The 21751-nt window shown below is 29.8% G+C and overlaps 1 protein-coding gene across 1 annotated transcript; it reads left to right on the plus strand.

Moving 5' to 3' along the window:
- The first annotated feature begins 411 nt into the window (after positions 1 to 411).
- On the plus strand, positions 412 to 20808 carry LOC136989436 (cholesterol 7-desaturase nvd-like). The gene is made up of 8 exons (XM_067287575.1): positions 412 to 526; positions 10082 to 10325; positions 10475 to 10670; positions 13167 to 13355; positions 14147 to 14325; positions 14389 to 14628; positions 20262 to 20435; positions 20519 to 20808. Exons 2-8 carry the CDS (start codon positions 10131 to 10133, stop codon positions 20672 to 20674), a joined length of 1329 nt encoding a protein of 442 aa, XP_067143676.1. The 5' UTR covers positions 412 to 526; positions 10082 to 10130; the 3' UTR covers positions 20675 to 20808.
- Positions 20809 to 21751: the final 943 nt, after the last annotated feature.

The following is a 21751-nucleotide window of genomic DNA, read 5'->3' on the forward strand; positions in this document are numbered from 1 at the left end:
ATGTAATACAGGAATGAATATAGGCCTACCAATGACATACTACACCAGGATAATGGTACTGACGATAATTCGCTTAAATTTAGTATAAGGATGATGATATTGGTGAATATCATCATCCTTATAATAGAACAGAAACCAGAGAAATGTTTTCTCAAATTTTATCTTTAAAAATAATCTATCTTCGCTAGTCTTTATAATTAAAAATGTATATTTTATTAAATTCCTATCATTTTATAACAATTCTTAAGCATAAAATAACAATTACAAAATAATTTTCATGAAGAATTTCCAAGCAAAATCATCGCTCCTAAACATTACAAAAGTGGCATTTCGTAAAAGGAAGAACATAAAACCCCCCCTTCTCGGTCTCCCCTTGTCACAGGAAGTTATTGCAACGCCATCTAGGGTGGACAACAGTATCAATCAATGACGCGACGTACCTGTCTGCGTAGACGTGATCATACCAGTATATACCTCACTATACAGTGGGCATGAACAGTTCTCCTTCCACTTTTCAGTTTAAAAGGTAAGTTTTGTCATACTAGAAACGTAATAATAACAAGGGGGGTTGTGCTTATAACACTTGTAAAAGGTTTTTCTCTATATAAAAAGTAGACTTTTATATAATTAAGATAATTTTTAATGCGCTAGAACGATAGATAAATGCGCTTTAGTTACCTGTTTCGCGTTTTTTCTTTACTTTAACACGTAAACTGTATAAAAATTCATATAATAATGCTTAATTTTTTCAGAAAATTGCATTTTTTTCAAGTAATTAATTAGTAAAAGTTGTTTTAATTGAGTTTAAAATTGAAAGTATTTACTCTTAACTCTTGTCAGAATATGTCAACTTGCAATTTTGATGAAAATCAACACAAATATTTTTGTAAATGTATATATACAGAGATTATATACAGAAATTTTAATAAATTTCCTTGATTTTCAATCAATTGTGATAATTTTTGAATACATTTTTAGCAATTTTTGATGCAATTTTGCGATTTTTTCGCAAAATTTTGCTGAATAATTTGCGGTTTACTGATCAATTTTAATGAATTTGAGCATTGAACAAATCAAAGAACAGTTTTATTTAAGTCCAGCAATTATTTAAAACTTGAACACTTAAAATATTGCTTACAGCGATTCTCTGACTAGAATAAACAGGACGAAGAAAGGCCCAAGATATATTAGATCTCAGGAACTTCTATGGTGTATTCTTGAGGCTTCACTCCGACTCTGGAGTGGGGTTCCCAGATTCGAGTCGGAAACTTCACAGGATTAGGGCCTCAAGAACACTACAGGAGTTCCTGAAGCCCCATTTTTACTTGGCCCACTCGTTTTTTTAATACAACTTCTTCCTAATTATCCTATTCAGCGTTAGTGGTCTCTGCTCAAGAGTCACTGTTACCTTTAACATCTAAGTGCATATTTTCCTACGAAACATCCCCTTTTTACCTTGTACGTTATTAAAAATAGATTTTAGTATAAAATTTAGTATAGAAATTTAGTATAAGGATGATGGTATTGATGGATATCATCATCCTTATAATAGAACAGAAACCAGAGGAATGTTTTAAAATGTTTTCATATTTAAAATCCACATTGATACTAATGATATTTCATTGAACAGTAACGTTATATGACAGCTATCAAACACAGCTGTTAAGCTAAGTGTAGCACCATTGAACAGTGTACTAGACACATAATTTATGGACTGTTTAAGTGTTTAGTCCCCGCCATATACATCGTAACAGCCATTTACACAAATATATCATGATTAAATTCTGTGTTTGATTAGGCGTATAGAGTTATAGAGTTTCGGGGTGGGGAGGATGATGGGGGATGGGGCTACACCCCCACCAACTCACCATCCGGAATCAAAATCCTCCTACCCCTAAAACATCATTAAAATGCAAAGTTTCTATCTTAATCAAAGCCTTCTATCTTAATTAGGAGTAGATGAAATTTGTTAATCGACATTAATGGATTTAATTTAAATTAATTTGTGAATTTCGAATAAGATTATTGTTTCTTAAACGTAATAAGTTGTAAATTCTATTATAATTACTTAATTTCAATCTAGATAATTGTAAATTTTCATTTAATTAATAATTACAAGTATTTAAATTGAAACCGAGTAATTAAGATATTTTGAAATTTCAAGATAATTTATCAATTTCATTTCAAATAATTGTAAATTTCAAGGTAAATTTGTTCATTTCAGATAAGAGAACACGTGAATTTTACGATAGAAAAAAGTAAATTAATAAATTTCTATCCAGATAACTGATCGATTTCATTTAAAATAATAAATTTCAGATAAATCGCGTCGATTTAAAGATAATTTCTGTACATTTCTGAAAGTGAAAAATTACTTTTTTCTTTAAATATAAAAATTAAACAATTTTTTTTCAAAATGACTTTCAGAGAAATTAGCTAAAATATTTTATTTCTTTTTAAATTATTGCATTAGTAACATCTTTGATCGTTACCACACGCTGGAGATAATTAATTTTTTGAATTTCAAAAACGTTCTATATCCATTGCCTTCCATTTTGCAAGCGTCAATGAACCTGACGAAGATCCCGGTGGAGAATCGAAAACGTTAGTTTGTTAACTTTCGTCGTTTGGTACCGGAAATCTTAAGGTTGAAGAGAATGTATTTAATCTTAATTAGTAACATCACCAATTTTATAAAAATTAAGTAAATTAGACTTTATATAAATTATAAATAAATGTTTTAACGCTTTTATCGCGCTAACAAGTGGAATTTTTTTGTGTTTTTATCCTATAAAATTTGACTTTTGAAGCCGGTGTAAGTGTATAAAATTTCCAGAGGAAAGTGCAGTGTGTGTGTGTGTATATATAACGAAGTGAAAATTAGAGTAATTCGCAGTTGAAGTTTAATTGCTTTATATTCATTCAGTTTAATTAAAGTATTTAAAGTGAATGAATCGTATGAACGCGGAAAGTTATTCAGAAGATATTCGCGAGTTTACTTCACTCCGAGCGCGTTTTTTTGGACTCTGAAAAATCCCCAAAACTTAATTTCAGGTAGGAACAATTTGTTAAATTATATCGTCTCAATCTTTTTATTATTTTTATAGAGAAAATGTAATACGGTATGTATAACAACAGCATGAAAAATAATGTAGCGTAGAAATAATAATAAGGAAAAGAATTTAGTATAGAATGTGAAAGCAGAGAAGTGTGTAGCATAGAAGGTGTATATAGTAGAAAGTAACGTAGCATGAAAGTTATATAGCATAGAAAGTAATGTAACATAGAAAACGACAGCAAAGAAAGTGATAGCATAGAAAATGATAACATAGAAAGTGGTAGCGTAGAAATAAATGCGATGTAGAGTGATTACATAAAATAATGTAGCATAGAAAGTGATGAAGCACAGAAAACGATAGCATAGAAAGTGATGTAGCACGCAAGTATTAGCATGGAAAATAATGTAGGGCAGAAAGCAACGTAATATTAAAGCGTTACAACAAAAATCGTTCAACATAAAAAATAAAAAGTAACAGCACACGAACAAAACATCATAAAAAAAAATAGTAGCTTAGAAAGAATATTTGAACAATTTTAACTTTACAATATAAAAACTAACGAAAAAATAAAATAAAATAAAATTCTGCGAATTAAAATATGCATTAATGATGAGAGCAATAAAATTGAATGATGCAAAAATTTAAAATTCGAGATAAGAAAATGCATATTTGAATAATGTATAGTGCTTAAAGGGGTTGAAGTTTTATAATTACTTTATTATGTTTTAGAATTAGAAACAAAAAAGAAAGCATTTATTCTTCGAATAAAATAATTTTTTGAAGTTATTTTAGTATAAATATATATATATATAGTTTTATAATTTATTAGATTGTCTTGTCTTTAAAAGATAGTCCATAAGTAAGTTGTGACAACCTTGAAATGTCCAAGAGCTCGTCTGTCGACTTGTACTTCGTGATAGGCATAGTCGCCACCCATTACTTGCTTTTAGTCGATTTTTCCGGATTTTTAAATAAATTTTGTTTCTTCTTCTTTCTTCTCGTTTTTCTCTAATTTCCGAATGGAAATTATATTCCACCCCAGTGATTTTTTTAAAGTAAAAATATGTAGAAATGCGTGATTTATATCGTTTCTGAAGGGAATTTTAATATTTAAGTTTTTAGGGAATATTTGGAGAATTTTTAGGGAATAGTTTTAGAAGTTTTAGAAAAAAACATTTGTTGACTTTTTAAGAGAAATTTGTACATCTTTTAGAAAAATTTTGTAGACTTTTTTAAGGGAAAATTTGTAGAATTTTATAGGGATTTAAGTCTTTTTATACCTACATTAAAAACTTTAAAAAATTATAAACTTTAAAAATATAAGGAAATTTTTATAGAACTTTTAGAGAAAATACGCAAGTTAAAAACCTTAAAAATAAAGGAAAATTTTATAAAATTTTTACGGAAATTTTCAAGTTAAGAATCTTAAGAATTTAGGAATATTGTTTATAAATTTGATTAATTTGTTTAATATTATGAAAATTAAAAAAAAAATTACATTAATGTATAGTATTACTCGAAGAAGATATGCCATTAAAAGTGCCTACTTTTGTGAAATTTTTGGATAAAAATTCATTAAAATGGAAAGGATTTTTATAAATTTTTAAAGAAACTGCTAGAATATAAATAATTCTATGGGCGTGTTAGAAGCACAGCTACTGAAATTTAAATAATTTTATATACAATATCAGAAGATAACCTACTAAACCGGAATATGTAAACTTAACAATTAAAATTTATTTTAAAAATAAAAAACGCTGCAATTATATAAAATTTATCGAAAGAAAAAATATTATAGTAGCAAAACTAGTTATTTTTTTTAAGATAATCAGAGGAAAACCACTAAAATCCTATTTAAAAAGTTGCCATAATTTAATTGATTCCCATAGAAAACACCAGAGAGAGAACACATTAAATTAAATCAATTTCTATGAGAGGTAGGGGAAAAACTACTTATTCTATGGAAATATTAGGGAAAAAGTTACTAAAATTAAACTAGTTCTACAGAAAAAATACCAGAGGAAGTAAATTAAACTAATTTACATATTAAAAGAAAATAATCACGGAAATTTCAGAAGTTAATTAATCAATTTAAATTTTATTTAATAATTTATTTTATAATTTCGTGATGAAAATAATAATAATAAAGATAATTTCAGACATTTTTTCCCCAGTTCGTAACATATATAATTTCATACGTGTGTAATGAAAAAATAATGTACAGCTCACACCCAGTTTGTGGACATTTTGCCAATATTTTTGTTAATTTTATCGAATTTTTTGCAGTTAAATTCATCTTTAGAATGTTATTTTAATCAGTTTATACTTTAAAAAAAGTTAACTTTTCCTACAGAATTTTATAATAATTAATCAGTTAACGGCTAAATGATCCTAATTAAGTAGGGCAAAGCATCAAAATTAACGCATTTTTATGTGTTTGACTGTAAATAATGCATTTATTTTACATTCCTAGGATTATATCTTATAGTTTTAGTATTATATAATTAAATTTTAATAAATAATTTAATATTAAAATGCTATTTCATCGTATAGATTTTGTGTAATTAAATAGTAGTACATAATTCTTAATTTGTATAATAATATTTGGCTTTAGGCCAGACATGGAGACTATATTTAGTTAAAACTGAATGCATATTGTTACTTTAACGCATAATTTTTTTCATGTTTCCTTAGTAACTCGCGTGAAAAGTTATAAATTTCGCACATGCAATTACGTATCGATAGATTTAATTAAGAGATTTACGATGGCGAAGTCATGTTTTAAAGTAAATAGACTCATAAAGTTAGGTGTTAATGAATTGAGATACCTGCCATTTTGAATACAAGATGAAAGATGGGAACTTAATCTAGTGACAATCAACACGTGAAAATAATTTAAATTTAAATCCTCCGTCCTACATAGTAACGGTATTAAGAATCCGCACAGACATGAAGACGGATTAAAAATGACTTAACTTATATATTTTTTGGTACGTTAGAGAGTTTAATAAGCAAATTTATTAACATTAATTATAAATATAGCAGCAAGGGGCATAAAAAATCAGAAACATTCAAGTTAACTTTCTTTTTCTAACTTGAGATTTGTTTTAAGTGTTCTAAACAAGAAAAATTAAGACAATTTGTGTTCTACCATCATATAATGCCATTCAACTACACATTCCTACTTATAAAACGATTAAAATCGCGTGTAGAAGAGTATGCAGATAATAGAAACAAATTAAAATTGGATTGGAGGACGAATCACGTGACAACTTTGACCCAGACAAAAGACAATCCTGACCCAGAATTTCTTTTACCTCATTGAATAACTTTTGATGAAACGCAGGAAAATATGTTTTATTAACATTTACACGCATTTTATTGCTCTTCGATACTTTCGATTATTGTTCTTTTACATTTTTATTAAGTAATCTGCAGTTTCTATGAAGAAAGAATGCATGTCGTAATTCTAGAACATTCAAGAAACTATTGTTATAATAGATTATTTTTTCCTCCTACAATAATCAATTTCGTTTAGATAAAAAGTACCAGTTTCTGTAGAGTCATGCTTATTCTAGAATATTCAAAATACCGAGCATTATTGTAATAGATTATTTATCTATTAATAAGAAAAATAATCTTTTACAACAACGAACAGTTTTTTGAACTTTCTAGAGCAAAATATTCAGTTATTAAATTCTCGCTTTCTATAATGTTGAGAAGCATTCTAGAAACGTTGTATATATTAAAGGTGTTTAGATTAATTATAATAGATATAAAATTATAATTTTTTTCCTATAATAATAACATATTTCTTTTAGGAATTTTGTATAAGTGTTTTATTTTTTATTTTATAATTGAAAATAACATTTAAGAAATTTCTTCTTACCTGTATCAGATTTAAAACTCAAAATTATAGATTTTTCAGCTCTGTGTCATTCAAATCTTCACAACTTCACAGTTATCTTCCGGTTTCTCCTGTACTCGAATTCGGTCTGAAATCTCGTAATTTTATGTAAACATAACACACTTGTAAGACCACTTTAGTACAATTTTAGTATAATTTTGCGAAGATTTTGCCGCTAGAATATATATATATATATATATATTTTTTTTAAATATATATATATGTATGTATCGACTGAGAGATATATCTTTATATAGAATTTTATGAATTATTTATGCAGAAGACTGCTACTGTGTACACTTAGCATATCAGCAACTTGCAGATTTATATCTCTATAATCGTAAAACACGAAGCTACAGCTTGTAAACTGTATTAATAAGTCAATAAAATGTTTTAAATTTCTACCCGCAATCCACACATATTTAATTTTAATTCAGTTATTGAGCAAATGCCAAAAATTATATCCCATGGACCACCAAAGTAAATCTAAATATTTTATCATAAAAATAAAAATAATGAATAAAATAAATTATAATAGTATATCACAGATAGACATACAGACAGACACAATTAGGTTTTGGTTGCGTAGGTTTGGCACGAAGTTAAAAAGAATTAGAAAAATCGAACATATTTCTATACTTTCGAGAAGAAACTTTATTGAAATTCCTAAAACATTGTTTGAAAATTAACATTACTTTAATAAATTACAAAATTATTCTACTTTGAGACACGTAATTAAAGAGATATTGTAATATATTAGTTGCAACAGCGGTTAATCTTTGTAATGTTTTTAAAATTTTCCATATTTTATAAACTGATAATTTATTATAGGTTAGCGGATGTTTACTTTATTCTAGAACATCCAAAAACGGTTCGTTGTTATAAAATATACATATTTTACTGTAGAACATTCGAAAATTGTCCGTTGTAAAAGATGTATATTTTGCTTTAAGATATTCTAGAACCGTCTATTGTTGAAAAAGATGTAAGTCTATGTTTCACTCCAGGAATGTTCAATTTTCCGCTGTTAAAAGGACATATATTTCACTCTGAAAATATTCCAAGTTTCATTGTTGTAATAGATGTATATTTTACTCTAGAACATTCTGTCCATTGTTATGAACAATGATGTTTTTTTGTAGTTAAAAAACTTCCATTTATATTAAGACAATACGTAGCAATTGTAACAAAACTATTTATCATTCATAAGATTTTAATGCTTAAGAACTATAATTGAACTAACCTAGAACTATAATTGACACACATCTGTAAATATTTATGCTATTATAAAATAATTTTAATTGTGGAATTCAGTTTTGTCTGTGTGACTCGACCAGACATCGCTGGACCTTACTCGACGTTCTTTACTAACAAAGTGTAAGAATTTTTGTAATTAATGTCAAAAAAATTGTAAATGGCGAAAGAATTTGTCCTGTCGAAAGAGTAGTTTGTAATTCAATACTTACACTTCCCTATAAATTGCAAAAAGTTTCTATTATTTTGTAAATTTAAATTTCTAAAATGGTTCATAAAGCACTGTTAATGAAGTAGGAAGTTGGAAATATGACTTACTGGAATAATAATGTTTCGACTTTCGGTTTCGGTATTGATTCGTTTTGAGCAATTATATAAATAAATTAATTTTTATATGTATATTAAATTATTAATTTTATTACAACAATATATTTAAAACTATACAGCTACAGACGAACCGACATACAGACACAATTAGGCATAATTCTCTTCAGAAACTAATTAAATAATTTCGAGGACATCTCAAACTCCATTCCAAATACCGACATTGAGTAAGTTGGCCCTATTTATAGTTTAAAAAATTAAATAAAATAATAAGCTAAAACCCTAAATCCCCCCAAAAATTCCTCAACAATATCTTTGGGATATTATGGGAATTTTCGGAATTAATATTTAATATTAAGATAGCAAAAAATAAAATAAAATAAAATAAAAATATAATCTTAAAACTCCCAGATTCCCAAAAATTTCCTCAAAATATGTTTTGGGGAAATATCCCCAAATATAGTTTAAAAAACGAAGATATAATCGAAAAATAACCGCAAATTCCCGAAAAATAAGAGAAAATTGTATTAATTGAAGTAGAATTATTGGAAAAATTAATTTTCGTTTTTTTTTAACCATAAAAATTTGAATAGAAATAAAAAAATTGAGAAAAATATAGATTTTTTTCTTGAGTCTAGAATTTTGACTACAAATATTATAGAATATTCAAGAATTTTAAGCAATTTAGGATATCGTTTGAAGAGTTTGGTGGCATTAGTAATAACTTTTAATGGTTTATGTTTATTTCCACTTTTCCCTGTGGAATTGCACAAGATTCTAGAAAATCGGGAGAACGTTTCAACTTGTTCTTTAGTCTTCTTCAACACCTTCGAAACTAAAAGAAACAAGTAGAAACTTCAAGTACTTTAAGCTATAAACAGACGAGTCTATTTCAAAATTTAATAAAATTTAACATAAAAATTCGTACTTGCGGTTTCATGTAAGGAAACATGAACCATAAATAGACATCATATGGGTGAATTTTGGTGTTTTTAAATAATTTAAATATAGAAAAAGTTTTATTTTTTATGAAAATAAAATATTTCACTTGATTTAAGTGTTTTCCAGTGTCTTAAACAGGATTTTAGACCAGTTTTGTCGTCTACGACCAGTTGTGGTATCAACTGCCAGCTTAAAGAAAAATAAAAACTTAAACTTGTATGTTTATTTCAAAACTTTATTAAATTATTAATTTTCTTGTTTATTGTCGAAAGGATATAATAATTACTTTAGAAGATATCGACGTTATCATCACCTTTCGTGTCGCATAAAGTCGCATAGATCGTATCGCTGATAAATATGTCACCGAGCAACTGATGTCGAAGACATGTTATATTTTTTACTTAATATAAAGAAATATTAAGATATAATAATTTTCGTTCAATTTTTTTTTAAATACTACAAAATTAATCAAAGTTTTACTTAAATAATAAATTAAGGCTTTAGAATGTGTTAAAAACCAAAAATTATAATATTTTAATGTATTTTTTATTGTAGATTATAATCTAAACAGATATTTTTAAAAATTCTATTTTAGGTTTTATAAAGAATTTTTGAAAAAATAAAAAACAGAAAAATAAATAAAAATGTCGTTTCTTCTATCTGGAATTGCTAGCATCACGCTATGGATGGCGACGTGGATATTGTCGTTCGTCGAATGTTTGTTACACTATTTTGTTATAATTCTTGTGGATTCGGCAGAGAAACCGTACCAATTAATACTTTTACTCTTCTTGTTAATAATCATTTACTATTCTTCAGTTAATTACGATAAAACTGTGGTAAGTGGTCTTTCAAAAACACATTCCTTACTTATCTTTTATTATTCTTTAGTTATCGATGCTGCAATGCGATTTTTTCTTTACTTGCTTCTTTCTGCTGATTAAGCAAATTCTTTTAACCTAAATTACTTTCTACCTTTTTTCAACAGGATATGACAGAGATAGGTTACGATTATTTACGTCCTAAAGCCAGGAAACGACGTCAGAAATTATCTTTGCTGGTACGAGAAGTTAACGAGACCAGAGATCCTGGTGAACTTCCTCCTGTATATCCTAATGGTTGGATACCTTTAATGGAATCTAGGGATCTTGAAATTGGAAAATCTGCACCTGTAACTGCCTTGGGTAATAGTGAAAATTATTATTATTTTTTTTAAATTAAATTTCATCCACTCATTCCGTCGCGTCTAGTTGCGTTGTTCGCATCGCGTCGCTGATAAATATGTCACTGAGAAACTGATGGAGAAGTCGTGTTATAGTTTTTACTTAATACAAAAAAATATTTAAAAATGTAATAATTTCAAGAAAATTTTTGGTAATTTTTTTTAAATGAGAAAAAATTAACAAAAGTTTTATTTAAATAGTAAAGTAAGGCTTTATAATGAGTTAAAAACCAGAAATTCGTAAAATCTCGGGTGCCCCCAAAACATTAGATTTCGAGCCATCTTGTGAAGAAACCATTCATTTCGAATTTTTAGAATTATCTATTTGAAAACAATCAAGAATTCGGATAAAGAATGCGTACTTATCTGTAAAAACTGTAGACTAATTCAATTTTATGAAGAACCATTGTGTTGGCCTTAGAATATAGAAATACAGGTAGCTTGACGAATAGGAAACCATTGTGGAAACTTAAACGGTAGATTAAAATTCTTGATATGAGTAGTTAACGGTTTCCTCCTCGAACGTTTTCTGGTATAAATAACATATTAATTGATAAACAGGATAATTCATTTCTTATATCTTGATAACTTGTTTATATGGAATTACGTTGCCATTCTCTTGAGCAATGTTTAACATCATAAAACTAAATTATTACTTTATAAAATGTTCTTTTTAAATATAAAAATAATTCGAATATGCGATGTGACCCGCCTTAAATATAGATTTATTGTTGATTGTTGATAGATGTATTGGTGATTGTTGAGTGAAATACATCTTAGGAGGGCCTGACAAGCACAGTATTGTGTCTCATTCTTTTAAATTGATTTGGTGGAGAAGGGCCTCATATATGTTAATCAATCAAACTTTTGAACAACGACCAATGACCGAAACAAAAAACTTGCCGCCGTTTGAAGGTTTGAGCGTATCTTAAATCCACAACAAATCTAATCAGGCCTTGTTTAAGAGCATCAAGTTTAAATTGTCTTTTCTAATGAAGATAAATAATACTTTTATTAATTTGTACAAAGTTTTAAGTGTACTTTTCCGAAATCAACTTAATTACCTCTAATTACGTCATAGTTATCCTTGTTTATATAAGTGGATGTTGAAAATATAGAAGATAGTTGATGCATGCAATGAATTTGTATTGAATTACTGTAACTGCACTCGATAATTCTTGAATTTGTATACTTATCTCCAGGTTTTTCTGTGTATTTTTCGTTTACAGTTAAATAGAGGAAGATGAAAAGATGTAATTATCTTTAATTTTCGTACGTAAGAAAGTTTTTTTAAACTTCCAATATGTAATTTAATCCCGTGTCTCCTACGTCACACAGTTGATTAGTATTGCTGTTTTTTACTGCAAGTATCCTTGAACACAATTTTCTCAATTGCTAAGCTTAATATTTGTGTTTTTTTGTGATTACAATGGCAAAAAATATTACATAATGTCTGTGTCTCTCATGCGATATATCTCAGACAAAATTTTGGGAACTAAACTCTTTCCGCCCTGAGAGCACTATAAAGTGTTGTCAGATTCATAATGAGCACATGCCCATTATAGGTTTAGCTAATAAGAGCTGTCGATAGTGAGATAGGAGAAAATTGCTGAGGAACAGGCGTTTTGTATCTTCAATATTAGCTCCTACTACGAGCCCTCTAAGATCATGAACGTGACACCTGCCCTCCTATACCCCTCTGAACAGCTATGGTTGTATCAAAGATTTTTCTATGTTACAGCTGGATCGACGTACACACATTTCATGAAATCATGTATAATTTATACATGTTTTTTAACAGAATTAATAAAGATTCACAGCAAAAATATGATCGTGAAGTTGAATTTTGAAACGATGTTCGGGTTGGAAGCGGATGTTTATTATGTAGAAAATTGAACATTTATCCTTGGTTTCAACGCAATTTTTATTTTGTCAGTTATTTTAATAAGGAGGATTTTGTAATTTTCGTAAAATTAAATTAAATTCGTTCTGACAAGAAGTCAGCGTCAAAAATGCTGTAATTACATAAATTACCGAATCTAGTTGACGTGTATTTAAATATATTACTTTAAAAAATTAAACTGAAATAAAAAATGAATAAACACGAGGAAAAAATATGTAAATTAATGTTTAAGCCCCAATTTTTTTTTTAAAATATAAAAACTATCTCGACGGTCCAAAACTCAGTTAACCACCTATATCAAATTCAAATATTCTCGGTTAAGCGATTATTGGGCCATCCCACATACGAGCAAATTTCATTCTATTAAAAAAATTAATTTTTTGAAAATCCTCATAAAAGTTTTACTTGCGTAATAATTCGGTTGATCGATATTTTAGGATCTTCAATTCTTAATTCATATAATTAGGAATGAAAGAACTAAGAGGAATTCTTTTATTCATTTCTTTGAGAATCTCTACGTTGCATTCTGAGAATCCCTCAATTACTTCATTTCAGGTCACCAGTTTGTAATATTCCGTGGTAAAACTGGTAAAAGTTTCGTTTTAGATGCCTACTGTCCCCACTTAGGAGCTCATTTAGGGGTGAAGAGTAAAGTGTACGACGATTGCATAGAATGTCCCTTTCACGGTTGGTTATTTTCTGGTAAAGATGGCTCCTGTCTAAAAATACCGTATACTGATAAAGGTAACATTTTGTTTATATAATATGTCTTAAAGGTGGTCTAAAAGATCTCTACCAAGTTTAATGTTTTATTAAACCGACGACGGGTATGCAAATCTTCAAGCCATTTGCAATATGTTCAATATATCTGCCCTTAAGTTCAATGATCTTTTCATGAAAACTGATTGACCTATATATTCTCCAGATCTCAATCCTTGAATCCTTTTCATAGCGATATCTAAAGATACAGTGTATCAAGATATCAAGTCTTTAGCTCGAGCAGTAGCTAAATGGATAACACCACTGAACACTATTCATGGTTTTGCGCCTGACCAACCAGTTAGCCGCGTGGAATTTCCTGGCTTTACTATACGTATCTAACGTCCAAGTAACGCTAGTTTCCCATAGAAGTCGTGTCTACCGGAGGACTATGCACAAGTGGACAATCTGTCACGTGTTGCATTGCTCTATCTCATCTATAAAAGAGCTAGAGAGCACCTCTTCTAGAGGATTTGTAAAAGTCCAATCGTTTAACTCGAGTTTCTCAGAGGTGCCCTTGACTTCCTGTACAAGTGAAGTTCTTTAAAATGTGATGCCCAACTTTGGAATAACATTGAGGTCAACTTTGAGGGCAAACATATTGAACACACGGTAACTATGATGAAATATTAATTTTAATCTAAAAGATATTCTAGTAAGATCCGTATATACGCCGATTAATTGCAATAGAGCATTAAACGTAGGTATCCTTTGGATCATCCTGTTATAATCTTATTAATCGGAATTATTAATTAATGTAGCAAATTTTACATCAGTTCCAGAATTTGCTAAAGTTAAAACATGGACATCACTTGAACAGAATGGCTTTATATACGTTTGGCATCACGCGGAGGGTCATCCACCATCTTGGAAACCACCCATTATTCCAGAGATTGAGCAAGGATTATGGCGTTATAAAGGTCGTACTCAACATACGGTCAATTGTCATATACAAGTAAGTTGAAAAATTTCAGGATTGAACCCTTTCGTTTCAGTATATGATGAAGTCTTTTTGCAGGAGATACCAGAAAATGGAGCCGATATAGCGCACTTTAATAACATACACCAAGCCAGTATTTTTTCTGGTAATAATTTCCATACCGATAACTGGTGGAATTTTTGTAACCATATATGGTCGTCTTCTTGGAAGGCAGACCCTGAACCAAATCAACATATGACCACTGTTAAACTCACTAATTACGTAAAAATTTTTGGAATTTCTTTACCTTGGTTTAAAGCCTCACTGGACGTAAAACAGGTAATCTAAAAATTTATTAAATTCCATAAATACGTGCTATTTTTTATAGATTTTTGTATACAGGGCTTTCGAAATACAGCATGGTTAACCAAAACTCAGTTAAACGAAATACAATAAACTCAAATATCAGTTAACAAAATTAACTCATATTTGTTCAATCTTAACAAAATAATAAACATCTTAGTACCTGATAAATTACTAATGAATAAGGTCAATTTAGTTTAATTTCCAGTTCCTTGAAATCAAAAAGAGATCCAAACTAGTTTGTAAGCATTGAAAATACAGAATAATTGTAATTAAAGTATTTATACTCAACGCTGTGTAGAGCGATATTTAGCAGTCCAAATGCAATAAAATTTGGTACGGTGACATTTCAGGGCATGCGGAAGACACTTCTGTAAAAAATATTAGTACGAAAACTCACCACTGTGGAATTTTTAGCACTGCAAGCAACATATATTTTATTTGTACAAAGCACTTTTGCTATACAGAGATCGTAGCGACACAGGAGATGTCGTTCAATGTTAATTTCCATTCTGAGGGAATAAAACCTGAACAACCCACCATAATTCATCTTGTATGATGCTTGTAATATGCGTTGTGGTTCTGTCCTTCAAGGTTACCAAATTTGCAATATGTCTTTGATAAAACAAACTTTTGAAGTGTCCCCGCAAACAACAATCACACGGAACAGGAATCGGAGAACGAGGTGATCAGGTAGGAAACGTACAACTAATGACTCTGTTATCAGTAAAATATCCTAGAAACTACTGTGCGCAACATCCAGTAGCATTATCGCTATTGCAGTTGGAGTACGATATAAGCATTTGTGTTGAGCATCCCTCGGTATCTTTGTGTCGTCACAAAGCATGTCATACCTATTGAAATAGTTTCGAAGAAGAATAGCTCAAGGATAAATTAGGTCTGATATGCATTCACGTTTGGTTGTGAATCCATATCAGACCTAATTTAGGCGTGTATAGTAGAATCTGCTGGAAAACTTGAGAATTTTCCATGCGCGAAATGCGACATTTACGGTGTTATGTCCACTAAAGTGAAAATGCATCTTGTCACTACTGGGTCTTCCATATCCGTGACACACCATTTCTATTCTGGTAAGGAAGGTCAATGAAAAGGTCATTCTGGAAGCAGACAACTACTTGTAGCTGATTTTATGCAGATAACAATGCATCAACTTTCTAGCAACTGTGATAACATCAACGATTTGTGAAGTAACAGGTTCGCGCCATCAACAGGTAAACTCCAGCGTCTAAGCTTCCTTGAGTAGGGTGATTATTTTCCTGAGAACTTGAAAAAAGTCACTAGCCCTCGCCATAAATTCTTATGACAGCAAAATTCTCCAGATGCATTTAAGCATTGCTATTATTTTAAAATGTTTCACAGGAAATGCGCCATCGCAGCTGATAATAATGACATTCAACAATTGTGGCCACTTTTATATCGGGAAGGTGGCTGATATACGTGTACTTACGCAAAGGAAACTGCTTTTTCGTTGCTTGCAGCAGTAAAAGTGCCGTAGTGGGGAGTTCTGAAGCTAATTGTTGTTACAAAAATATTTTCTGCGTGTCCTGAAATATTATTATATCGATTTTGATTGCATTGAACTCATAAATATTTTTGCATACAGTCTTGAATAAGGTGTACTTTAATTACGCTTACTCGGTGTACGAAATTAAGGATTTTCTGCTTTCGTTCTTTCGATTGGCTAATGAATTTGAAATATATATATATTAAACGAACGAATAAGTACACCTGAAACAGTATATTACATTATCTTCCAAACTAATATTTAAACTGCTATTTTATAAATATATTACGTTATTTATAGGCTCTAATAGCGAAAACTTTACCCCAAAATTCTGAATGACCTTAATATATCAATGTAAATGTCATAAGTTTGTGTGCATATCCGATCAACGAACGTCGTTACGTCAATTTTTTATTATTTAAAAATTCCTCTTTATAAAACTAAAAACGTGACGTCAGATTGACGTAAGAATTATTTAATTTGTATCTAAAACATGATAAATGAAAGAACTTGAGCAGTTTTCGTAACCAATTCGCCTACCTCTGTACTAATGCCTAAACACAAGAAAACACAGACGAATACAGAATATATATTGTATTGCATAATAGTTGATCATCAAGTAAACAACGTTGTCATTTGTATCCGTGGTATACTCCATATTGAACTTGTATAATCTAACATAAACCTGAAGCCACTGCAGCACGCAAAGGACACGACCTTAATAGAACCTTATTGACATTCATAAATATTAAAACTTACCAGTTACTTCTCGTAAATCATTCACACAACAAGTCGTTACGTGTATTTTCTTTTACGTCTGATTTAGTAACTGTAAATGGTTAGTTTGAAGTTGAAACTACAAAAAGATAGCAAAGTGTAGGCGTACTGTACACAGATGTACATATTTTTGCCATATTAGCAGAACAAAATGAAGAAAAACTCGCCATTATGATAATTTACGCTAAAAATACAATATAAATAACATAGTTATTGCTTTTTAGATAAGAATTACTATTGTAATATGCATTACTGTTGCTCTCGATATAAAGAACAATAACTGTTCTTTACACCCGAAAGGTCATAGTCAAATACACAGTGAATTTCCAATGCGATATGACAACTATACGGAGGAAACAAACAATACAGCCATATTAGTTTCGTCTAACGTAAGTAGTCTACACTTAGGTTACATTGACGTCAAAATTGATGACCCTGCATCACACTTCCAAGCCAGCTAAGTAAACAATAACTGCCTAAGGGCTGTCTAGCGGACATTTTGCGAACAATCAGATTCTGACGTTCTAAGCCATTGTATTTACAGTCCGGTTGTAACAATTGGTACTTTCAAATAAATTGCATCACGTAATTGGATTCAGTTCCAAACGTATTCTTGACTACGAATTATAAAACATTTCCAAAAGTTTTCAATGTTGGTATCGATGACACTAGGAAAGAAACACAAAACTTTAAAGTGTTTATCTAGTTGTTACAATTAAAATAAAATGCAAGGAAATGTCATTTTTTAATAATTATTTCAGCCAAGAAAACATATCTTGTGGAAAACTCGACACTAATTTGATATGTGACACTACTTTTAAAATGCAGAGAAGTGTTAATCTTTAATATTCATGTGCTTTCTCTCTGTCTTTCATCTTTAATATTCATGTGCTTTCTCTAAGTAATTTCTTAATTTTTTAAGAAAACTTTTGCAGAATTTCATCTTTTTCCCTTTTTTATTTAGTAAACGAAAAGATTTATTTATTAATATAACAAGTATGTTTTATAATTTCATAAATTATTTCTCCACCCAAGTAAGATATGTACTGTACTTTGCTGGCACTAAGCCAAGAATGTTCCATATATTTCCTGAAGAGGTGCTGATGTTTCTAAGGCTGTTTACAAACAATACCTTCACTTTGAATAATAAATTAATATAATATTTTAAAACTATTCACGTAATATCTGTTTCATTTATTAAATTTCTTTATAATCGATATTACATTGACCTTAACAGGTTTTTTGATAAACTAAAATTAATTACAATTAAATTACATTAAAAACGATCCTTTTAGACATAAAAGCAAAGTTCTTAAATATTAATTTATAATTAGGAATATTAACGCAGGGGATCAAATTTGAATAATTTACAGTAAAACGAGCTATATTTGGAAGTGGGCCAATAAAATTTACGATTGAAAACGTGTAATCCAATTAAATGACGCGAAAAAAAATTGGCAAAAGTCCACGTCTCTGTAATGTTTTCATAAGAATTTCTTCCCACCCTTCTAATTTGATGGATGGATATAATATAATTTTTTTCTTTCTTTCTTCCTTCCTAATGACTTCTCTTAATGGAAATGTCGGAGAAATCATCACTATCTTCATTTATTTACGAGCGGAGGTTGCGCATTTTTATCCAATGTAGGCGTATTTTCCTCCCTTTTTTAAAGAAGGACTTATAATTCGACACAGTCATTGAGGAAATCACTAGACTATGGAACTGTGTCAGTAATGGAATTCGTTTCTTTCTCATATGTTACAGTAGAAGGAAGTGAAATGTACTGTTAATGAAAGATTTTCTAATGTAGCCTGTATTGACGGGTAATAAAATGGATGATGGATGATGGATTGATTGAATATTAGCCACTGCTTCTAACTGTAGGTGTATTATTCTCTGTTAAAAGTAACCTAGAGGGGTGGATATGTTGTAGAGATAAATTCTGTTTTTTTTTTTGTGTTTAAATTTATCTGTTTACGGCATTTGTAGACACGTTTGTGCTTGAATTTGCGGTGTCTTTGAATATCGTGTTCTTTTCATTAAAATTTTCTACTGGATATTTCATTTTTTTTAAATTTATGTACTATACTTTTCTACAGAGCTATATATATTTGAGTTCTAGAATATAATTTTTATTTTTATTTATTGTAAATATAGGTAAAATTAGGAGAGAAATTCAACTTATATCAAACCAAAAAATTGTTTTATTTTCAGAACCATAAGCATAAGATACCACATTTATGCTCAATCTACTGTCGATAACTTTTTTGCAAATGTTAATTTTCGTTTATATTCCATATTACTTTCTCTCATAAAGAACCAGCAATAATTTCCCATCATTCCAGGTTTGCATGTCTTTATACCATTGTTCCATTGTTAGGATATCATGGTGGAGCCTCTCCTTTGCTCATCATTGACAGCACCCAAATTTTCGGAGATAAAATTTAAATGCGAATGTATAAAGTGTAGTTTAAGGGACATTCTACAACCAATTTTATTGTAGTTTTTCAAGTAATTCTCCTAAAAAATTTTCGTAGTTTTCTATATTTCTGTTGCCCAAAAACCGTGTTACAACTCTTAAAATGACTTTTTTGAGCAAACTGTGCATCCTGCACAAAATTTCTCTATAATATTACAATTTGATAATTAAAAAAATGCATATTTCATTCCTAAACCGCCCGGTTGGTGGCATGAAAGCGTGGCCCACTTTCAGTTCAAGGGCACGGGTTCGCAGAACGCTCGTGCTTAATGCAGTCTCTACCCTTGGCCACTTCGTGTGTATGAAAAAAAAGTTAAATGAAACAGAAACGATTATAATTATGTTCTTTCTTTAGTGTATCTACCCTGTATATTAAATCACTATCATACACATCCTAAATCAATTTAGTTCCAGCGCCCACCAGTGGCCGAACGGATGATTCTACCGAACACTCGTAGTTGATCGTGGGTTCGTACCTCACCAACGCGGTGGACACGTGGAGTTTTCCGATGCTTTCTTCCCCTAAATAGGACCACTTTCCCATAGAAAGTCCCCTTGGCAGATCGCCTTGTGTTGCATTTCCTTTCCCACCAATCATTCATAATACTTCTTTGATAAGCTGTTTAGTATGAGAATGACTAGATTTGACTTGCTTAGTTGTATGTGACTTAAAAGCACCCATAATAGTTCTGCGCGAAACAATGCAATATAAACAATTTACCAAAATTTTACTTATAGTATCACATACTTTTAATTAATTATTTTAAAAGACAAACTTAACTAATCATATCTACTATATATACATAAATACTTTTCTATTCTTGAAGATAGGTCCAGCAATAGTACATCTGTACATCACTTGCGTATTCGGAAGAGGAATATACATCCAGAGCATCACTCCCGAACGTCCTTTACAGCAAAAGATCGTCCACCATTTTTACTCCCCATCGAGATTTTCACAGATATTCGCCAGCATTTTACTGTTATTGGAAGCCACCATGGTAAGATAATTATACAACCCAAAAAAACCAAGAATTACAAGAAAAATTCGAGAAAAAAAATGATTAATATTTACACTTAACAGCTTGAGCGAGACATTCTCATGTGGAATAATAAAAAATTCTTGAAGGCACCACTTTTAGTTACAGAAGATAAATTTATTGTAAGGTTCAGGAGATGGTATTCACAATTTTATAGCGAAAACAGCCCAAGATTAACGAGGAGGATTCCAAATTGGTGAATTTCTGTAAATAAAATGAACTTGTTTCAAGAGATTTTTTGAACTTTTCAATAAATAAAAGTAGTGTTTTTTGTTTTCTTCCGTCGAATATAAATCAACTCTTCAACCTTCTTATATAGGGGTTGCTGTAGAACGTGATCTTAATTATCAAATAAGCGGACAACATTAGGAAAGCATCAGGATGCTTTCCTAATAAATAATGCGGACAGCATTAGGAAAGCATCCTGACTGCTATTACATGATCAACAGACATGTCTATTTTTATTGCTAAATAAAACTAAGAAGTTTTAATTACGATTGAATAATATAATTATGCAGTATTGTACTACACTCTCCTGTAATTCGAAAGCCTCTATTTTTGAAAATGAGTCCGTCCTGTATGATGTCATAGCATTACTTTGCAGGATCTTCCTAGCGCGAACAGACTGTCCCAATGCAATTTTATGATAGAAACGTGACATTTGCTTTCTAATAAAGCACATATTTTTCTAAGAAATTGTATTACTAAAATATTGTACATTAAATAAAATTAATAATAATAATAAATATGTTAATGCATCAAAATTTAATTATTTTTGCTTCATTATTAAAAATTTTCTTTCATTCATTAAAAAAATAATAATTAAGAATTCATTTTTGAGAATTCTTATTTAAAATTTTTATAATATTTTGTAAACGATAAAATATAAATAAACATTAAATAAAATTTTTGAAAGAACAAACTTGAGATATTCTAAAAATACTTTTTCTTAGTATCAGTGTTATAGAATTAAATACTTCCATATATATATAAGTTTAATTCTTAATTCTTGAGAAATCTTGTTGACAGACAACTGAACAGACAAGGTAAATACAGCTTTAAAGTTTTGCCCATTAATTTCGGATAAGAAATCAGCCTACCGCACTGGAGGATCTTGGATCGAATCCGGAAATGAAAAATTCCTGGAATATTTAACTTCATGTTGAAGGACGGGGCCCCATGGTATGTTGGCCCGTCCTTCACCATTCCGACGTTGTGGATCTGGTAGGACCTACGATAGGTATGAGAATACAACAGTATTCTTATTGCCCACAGAG

This window comes from Centruroides vittatus, unplaced genomic scaffold (assembly GCF_030686945.1).
Source record: "Centruroides vittatus isolate TY-2023 unplaced genomic scaffold, ASM3068694v2 scaffold_576, whole genome shotgun sequence".
NCBI lineage: Eukaryota > Metazoa > Arthropoda > Arachnida > Scorpiones > Buthidae > Centruroides > Centruroides vittatus.

Bases quoted from the DNA above. Each gene is read 5' to 3' on its own strand.
- LOC136989436 (XM_067287575.1), top strand. From the start codon at position 10,131: ATGTCGTTTCTTCTATCTGGAATTGCTAGCATCACGCTATGGATGGCG. The intron at 10,326-10,474 runs GTAAGTGGTCTT...TTTTTTCAACAG, and splicing joins TTAATTACGATAAAACTGTG to GATATGACAGAGATAGGTTA. The intron at 14,629-20,261 runs GTAATCTAAAAA...CTATTCTTGAAG, and splicing joins CCTCACTGGACGTAAAACAG to ATAGGTCCAGCAATAGTACA.